Here is a 7,879-nt window from a genome sequence, read left to right as displayed (position 1 = left end):
GACAGTGTTGTTTTCCTTTTAATTATCCTGCACAAAACTATTTGTGGGGAGTCAGACCCAATTAGATGTGGGCAATCAAAGATACACTGTGAATATTGTGCAGGAATATGGACCGGTGTGGGTTCACCATAATCTTTGCAGTGTGCGTCTTTGTTCATGCAAGATCTAGTTTTCATAGTGAATACTATTGTAAATAATAGGGGCTTATGTGAACATCAACTTGCGCCACATTCTTTCTTATCCTAGTTGGTTAGCCAACTTGCAGCACTTGTTTTAAACACATGAAGTTAAAAATGCCTTTTTTTCTATCACGTGATATTCTGTACCAGCCAAACACGGTGATTATTCAGGAGTTTTTAACCAAGTGTTGAGTTTTGTATAATCTTGCCATAATTGTCAGATGGCATGTGAAAGTTTTGTTTTTCATTGCCAGGTATGTGAGGAATTTAAAATTAGTCTGTCCTTGTAATACTGTGCTTCAGTTGGCAGGTTGCATAGTTTGGGGCCTGTAGAAATTTGTGTTTCAAAATGTGACTATTGCTACCATAACAACTACCATAAAGTACATTCTTAAGAAATAGAGAGAGGGCTAATGTGTAGGTGAAAATGGACGATCAGTGGCTTGGATCTGATTGAGCACTCTTGTGGGCAGAACAATTTATTTGTATTGTCGAAGGCTTTCACGGCCGGATTTCAACTGCTTGTGGGTTTTCCAGGGTTTGTGGCTGTGGTCTGGTAGATCTTGTTCCTAATGTTTTGCTTGCATCTGTGGCTGGCATCTTCAGAGGTGTATCACAGAGAGAAGTCTGTTACACACTGTGTCACTAGATAGCTTCTCCACTCAACATCTATAAGCACCGTTGCTACACAGAATGGACTTATGTTTTTAGTGTTTCCCAAAATCTGTAACATTCAGATATCATGGCTACAGAACGGTTGGCTTGGCTGAAAGGATTGAGAATGGAGTTTAGTGGGTAGTTATTTTTTTGTCAGACATGATGTACCTCCAGTGGGAGGGGCCATGGCTTTGTGGTAGAACATCTGCGAACATCTGCTTGCAACCAGAAGGTCCCAGGTAGCAGGTGATGCAGAAGACCCATACTAAGACCCTGGAGAGCTGCTGCCAGCTGATTAGACAATACTGACCTTGAATGAACCGAATCAATGGTTTGATTAATGGTTGGGCCCATTTTACCCCTTTGCAGATGATAGTATTCATTCATAAGGGGTATATGAAAGATCTCTCACTTTAGAAAGTTTAAAAAAACCTTCATGATATCTAGTACTTGGCCCTGAAGTCCAGTTCAGAAAGTGTGGTGAATAAGACAGAAGGGAAGCTTGCTTTTCCCAAGAGCGTTCTTGCTGTCCACTATCATGTGAATGCTGTATAACTGCCTCACATTGGGGCATTTACCCAGTCCCCTTCCTCTCTCATTTGGCAAACACACTATTTCTGTGTTTTGGAGGACTTAGCTGGGATCCTGTGAATGGCAGGGGTATGACTTTTCCATCTCCCTTCTGCCTTTGCATCCTGACATGCTCTTCCTGGGGCACGAAAAGCACTCAGGAATAGCTGGTGGGGAAAGTGGAAAATGTAGCAAAACTTCCTCTACTATTCTGTGTGTGTATAAATCATTGGAAAATGCTAGCCCCTCCTGCACAGGCAGAAATGTTAAGCGGAATGTTTCTATTCTTTTTTGACCAATACTCCAAATGAAATAGATCAATGGTGTAGCTATGTCATCTTTAAAATTATGTTCAAGCTGTAAGCCACTTGTGTGCATTTCAGTGCCTAAAGAGCTCAGGGCAAATTCATTTGAGAGGGATTTCCTGAAGTTACTCTGGGAGGAATAGTAGAGGAAGTGTTGCTACAGGTCACAATGTTATTGGAAAGAGAGTACACCTGCAGGCACGCGTCTCCCTCCCCACTGCCACCAATTTATTGTTGACTCCATATTTACAATCCTAGAAGTAGCAGGAACATGCCAAGGTACAGTCACATTCACCTAGAGTAGCAAGGCTGGTTCCCCCCCCCCCCCCCCCCCGTGCAAATGATGCATGAAAGAATGAACTCTGTGGGTGGACTTGTGATGTGACTGTTTCTCATGCAGAGATTTGTTTTCTAGCCAGGCAGTGCTGACATGGGAGGGAACCAAGTCATCTGGCCTGCTTTGATTTTTTTTTTTCTCGCACACATTCCCAGCGTGCTGTTGGGAAGTTGCTGCCCTGTCTCCTTGATGTATCCCCCAAATCATGCACAAATAATGCAGCGGTGTCTTGCTTATGTGCACAAGAGAAGCAAACTTTATTTTAAAGAAGATGATTTTCTGCTTAGCCAAATGTATGATAAAAGCTGCTGTTACCTTAAGGTTTTGTGGTGAGCCCTGCAAATGACAGGCAGAACTACCTTTGCATTTTGAGAGCACTCCCAAACCAGTTGATGCCCTCGAGGACTTCAGAGTGGCCATCTACAGCAGAGGGCAGGGTTTCCATACCTTTAATCATCGGGTGGAACAGGAAATTGTTGGTAGCTCTGTAAATCTTGCACAACCGCAGTGACAAACTGCATCTGGAGGCACACTGGCTTCATCTTTCATTTATGGCCCTTTGAAGGGCATAACATCTTTATCAACTTGAACTGTGTTTTTGTCTGCAGTATTACTGCTAGCTTTGCATTGTCACAAATACAAAGTATGCAAGTATATAACAGCTGAGGGAAATTAACTATCCCTACCCATGTCCCTGTTCTGCAGTAACAGAATACTCACAGGTTGAGTATGAAACCTAGCCCTCTGATGCCTGTTAACTTGATACAGTTAGCACATAGCATAATGGCGTATTTCATGAGTGGTTCTTATCCCCACCATATTAACAATATTGTAGCTTCCAGAAAAGTCCTGAGGATTTTATTGTCTTAATGTTATATCCATCTCAGCTCATCTCACACCAAAGTATGCAAAGAAAGTTCAGGAGACCCGTTTAGAGGTGGTGTAATTCTCTCCCCGTCCCTTCCCTGTAGCACAGTGATACAGAGATGCTAATGAAACACAACCCAAGCAGTTTCAGCAGGAGATAAAGGATACAAGAGACCTCCAGAGTCACAGGGAAAGCCTTTCCAAGTGTACTGTTGGCTTGCTGGCTGTGCTTTCATCAGGACTAGCCATTCCAGTGTGACAGCTTTAGAGCTGTTTCAAGATCCACAATCTTTGAAAGTGAAGCTGGAAGTTTCCTTGCATGGTTTGTAATTTGGCACAAGCCTTTCTGGTCAGACTGTAAGCATTCAGCAGCTTAATCGGCAGGTGAATCAGCTCCAGTTGCTTAATGGCCAGAGGCCAGTTTGGAATGGGTGGGCCTGTGAGTTGAGGGCACACTCGAGGCTGTTTTGTTTCCAGGGAGAATGATAAAGAAAAGCTGGAGTCTGCCTTGCCTTCTTGCATCAGGTAGGAGCTTTTCCAGGCAACACTGCTTTCCTGGGAGTAAGACCCCTTGCATGGACCTGAGTTGACCTTAAGATAGCTTTCTGTTTATTAGAAGGTAGAAGAATTCACATGTTTTTCAGGATCTCAAAAGATATCTATATCTGGTAACGGGCATTATTTAATTTGATTGTGATAACTTAAAAACTTGATTGGTGCCCCTTTTAAAAAAGCATGGCTACCTACAGTTTTAAAACAGAAGTACAACATTTGTTTCAGCCTGAGGTTTCTTCAATCACTTGTTTAGATGCTTATGGAAAGGAAACCATTTTGGAAATTTTTCATAATAAAAATCACAGAAGCCGGGGGGTGGGGGTGGGGGGCAGAGTAAGCTTGATTTGCTTTCTGGCTCACATTTTGCTGGTGGGATTGCTGGAGTAAAGGATTCAAAATTATTTTGTTTTACACATAATGGATGAGAGAAGTCAGATGTTCCAGCTTCTTTTAAGGGGCACTGATAAATAAAGATATAATGAAGTAGGATAACGGCTTAATGAAGGATGAAGCAGCCTGCAGCATGAGGAAAAATGGACTAATAAAAGTAAAGTATGATACAGCATGAAGTCTCTGAAATATGAGTCCTGTTGAGTTAATAGAAATTACAGTGAGCAAAGACTCAAGGCAGGATGAGAGACAGCATGTATAATCCAGCACTTTTGTGTTGTATGTTGTCTTTGAATGCTTTGGGGGGGGGGGGGGGGTAACAGTTACTTCCGGATCAGAAATGGTATGTCCAAGGCAGCTAAAATGTTCTTCCACTGCTTTCTGAATGTTATGTTTTTAATATCAGATTTTACCACTAATATTAGATCTTACCTATATTACAAGGAATATAGCATATTATTATTACTAGGAATATAGCATAGGGAAAAGTTGGTGTGTTTATGTATACATTTGAGTTTGCAAGACTGAGGAGGTGCCAAGTAGTTGTGTACATGCCCTGAGGTTTTTTAAAGGTTGTATTTCATAGAAAGTTTCTCATGTGTCTTGCTTGAATTCTCTATTTTTATATCAGGGCACAAGCCAGCATTTATAGCCCAATCTTATGCATATTCACTGTGTTCTATAGGGATTACTCCCAAGACAGGGAATGTAGGATTCTTTGCAGACATGCATAGGATCAGGCAGTATATATCACAAATATCAATCTGAACATTGTTCTTTGCGGCATGGTTGCAACTGAGGAAGATCACTGGCTCTTCAAAATGAGCAGGAAGCAACATGTTTTTGGGTTGTAGTTTTTTAAAAAAATTAATTTGTTACTTGGATTGGCCAGCATCTTTGCAAAGGTTTGTCAAAAATCTCTTTGCTCTGATTGTTAGAAGAGTTGGACGGGCCAGCTTCCCTGAATGATCCCAAAAAGAAAGATCCCTTAACCTGGAGGCGCTTCCTGCTGATATGGAAGGATGAACCAATATTCAGTTGTGGATGCTGGTTTTGTGAATTAGATTCCATTACTGCCTTTAAAAATCCAAATGTCCTGGGCAACAATCAAGAGGGAAGATAAAGAAGGGTAATGGTTAATGAACTATGCTGAATTGGGTCGAGAAGGAGAAGAGCTGGGTAGAAACACAGGTGGAGATCCGCTGGGCCGGCTGCTCCAAGAAGCAGGGCCCTAGCTCGTTTGTAATCTACACAACCAGGAATCTTCAAATAATGTAGCCTCGGCACCCCGTGGGAAACGGGAGGAAGGAGCCATGCCCCGGGGGGTGGGGGAATGAAAGCAGCTCGATGGAGCGATGGTCGCACATGTGAACCTCACGCTCAGCGCTGCTTCCAGTTCCTCCACCTTCTCCAGTTAAACAGGTTTTACAAAGTTTTATTTGTGGCGCATCAAAACCCTATTTGATCAGCTACGATAAGCGGCTAAAAGGCCTACAGGCAGCTCTGGCTCTCTTGCAGCATCCCCCCCCCCCCCCCCCCAGCAGGGTCTTCACACTGTTGGAAGGGTGACTTTCAAGGAGGAGAGGAGGGAAGGACCGATCTGGACGGAAACATGAGTTGAACAAGCACATCCACCACGCTCAAGCAAAAACTGAGAAGCGAGATGATAGTGGAGGCCGCCTCGTAGTTACCTCCTCCCCTTCGGGCTGCTTCCAGTCCTAGTAGCGAAAAGGTCTCTCTACACCTTTCACCTTTGGGCTGCTTCCAGTCCTAGTAGTGAAAAGGGCTCTGCACCTTTGCCAAGACCACTTAGTGATTACTATTCTATCCAATCTGAAAAAAAGGAAGCGCTGCAAATCCACAACCTGGCCTCAAGTTGGAGTAAATGCTAAGCTGAGGTCGAGCACGAAGAACGGAAGAAAGACGTCGTCGAGCTGGGGTTCGTAGCTCGGACCTTGAGTCGAAGTTCTGCAACTGGGCGCCGTCCACTAGAGGTCGCTGCTCGCCCTCCCTGCCGCCGCCGCCGCCGCTGCAGCCAGCGCTACTTTAGCGCGGCGAGGCGAGATATTCCCACGCGGAGGATCCTGCCCGGCCGCTCCCTGCCCTGCGAGGCGGTCCTGGCGGCGCGCAGCAGCAGCAGCAGCAGCAACCAGTCTGACTAGGCGGCGCTCCGCTCCTCCCCTCTGGAGCCGCACCAGCCGCGACGGTGCAGGCGCTGGGCAGGTAGAAGCTCCCGAGGGCGCGCGGTGCGTTGCTGCGGCGCTCACCTTCGGGGTCGGCAGCGCGAGTCTCTCGGCTCCGTGCCGTATCAAGAAGGGGCACGTCTGAACTCACCCCGTCGAGGCAAATCATGACAGGTAATGGCGAAGTGATGGGTTTTCTTTCTCTTCATCCTTCTTACTTCCTCGCGGGATTTTGTAGGGGGCGTTTATGGGTAAGGAATATTGGGACGTAGCAACGTTAGCTTTTGCACTACCAAGAGGTTTACCCAGCAGGTGCCTGACCCTCTCGCCCTTCTCAGGCTGTTGTGCCTTTAAGAGTGAGGTGCCGAAGTTCAACAGGGACAGTCTTCTGATGTAGCCGTTCAATGGCTAGGGAAAGATGCGTTTGTCGAATGTCAGGCTGTTTGTGCCTTTGAGAAAAGAAGCGGCAGCCATCAAGAGGTGTATTGTTAAAGAGTGGGGTATCAGAGAAGGATGCCTGGTTATGAACTTCAGCTGAAATGTATTCAGCTGGCTACATGATGGTATTTTGTGTTTGCGAGAAGGAGTGTGTCTATTATAAAATAATAACCTTTTTTAAAAAAATGCCCAATGGAAAGATTTTGTGACATGTTAAGGCTTGTAGAATGTGGTCTTATGAAAGTTAATAACTTTTTATTTAGTTTTGAGGATCCAGAATAGCAACAACAGATGGTTAGAGAGGATATTTCTAGTAGTTGCACTTTCTCCAATATGCTTGGAAACAGCTTTTAGATCCTGCCTGAAAAGTTAAATATGATTTGGAGGCTTACTGTTTTCCAGGACTAGAGCAACAACTGTCTTTCTCTGGTGTGTAAAGTACTGCCAAGTCACATCTGACCTAGGGCAACCCCGTACGGTTTTCAAGGCAAGAGCCTAACAGACTTGCTGTGGCTTGCTGTGATTTGCTGTGGCTTGTCTCTGCATAGCAACTAGGGCTGGCAACCCCCAAGTGGCACCTGGAGATTCCTGCTACCGTGTTTCCCTGAAAGTAAGACAGTGTCTTATATTAATTTTTGCTCCCCAAGATGTGCTATGTCTTATTTTCAGGGGATGGCTTATTTTTCCGCTCCACGGCTGCATGCTCTGGTGTTCTGTTCGACGGGCATGCTTCCAAACAAAAACTTTGCTACGTCTTACTTTCGGGGGATGCTTTATATTTAGCACTTCAGCAAAACCTCTACTACGTCTTATTTTCAGAAGATGTCTTATTTTTGGGGAAAAGGTATTACCACGGCTCTCCAGACAACAAAGCAGTTTCCCCTGGAGAAAACAGCTGCTTTGGACGGTGGACTCTATAGCCTTGTACTGTGCTGAAGTCCCTCCTCAATGTTCCACCCCCAAAATCTCCAGCGGCGACAACCCCAGAGGCAACACTGGTATTCCTTGGGGGTCTCCTATCCAAGTACAAGCTAGGGTTGACTCTGCTTAGTTTCAGCCATCTGAAGAGATTGGATTGGCCTGGGCCATTTCTCTGGTGCTATAACTTAATTCTACTGATTTAGGGCTTGTCTGTGCTGGTGCTTGAAGGAGACGTGTTAATCTTGATTTGGTGGTGACAGTCATGCCTTTCCCATCCGCGCCAGACACACCTGAGGATCAGTTAGTGTCTAAATGACAGCAAAACAGAATAAACCTGCAGAAGAGCTGAATGAAGTGCCACTAGTTAAGGTCAGACAGGCCTTGCTATAGTCAGAAAGAACTTGCAGTCCCAAGAATTTTTTATGGCTCTATATTTTCTTGTGGCTGTTTGGAGGCCAAGGTTTGTAGGCCTATACC

At 44.9% G+C, this 7,879-nt stretch overlaps 1 protein-coding gene across 3 annotated transcripts in view; it reads left to right on the top strand.

Moving 5' to 3' along the window:
* Window positions 1–6,078: 6,078 nt before the first annotated feature.
* Window positions 6,079–7,879, top strand: part of ARHGEF28 (Rho guanine nucleotide exchange factor 28) — a 161,231-nt gene continuing 159,430 nt past the window's right edge. The window contains exon 1 of one of the 3 annotated variants that reach the window (XM_048504299.1): window positions 6,079–6,217. In XM_048504299.1, the coding sequence (XP_048360256.1) occupies window positions 6,211–6,217 (7 nt within the window). In that variant the 5' untranslated portion in view covers window positions 6,079–6,210. The remainder of the gene's footprint in view (window positions 6,218–7,879) is intronic. The other 2 variants (XM_048504298.1, XM_048504297.1) reach the window with 2 other exon arrangements.

This window comes from Sphaerodactylus townsendi, linkage group LG07, assembly GCF_021028975.2.
Source record: "Sphaerodactylus townsendi isolate TG3544 linkage group LG07, MPM_Stown_v2.3, whole genome shotgun sequence".
Classification (NCBI taxonomy): Eukaryota; Metazoa; Chordata; class Lepidosauria; order Squamata; family Sphaerodactylidae; genus Sphaerodactylus; species Sphaerodactylus townsendi.
The sequence above is the reverse complement of the archived record's forward strand: the minus strand, read 5'-3'. Positions and strand labels throughout refer to the sequence as shown.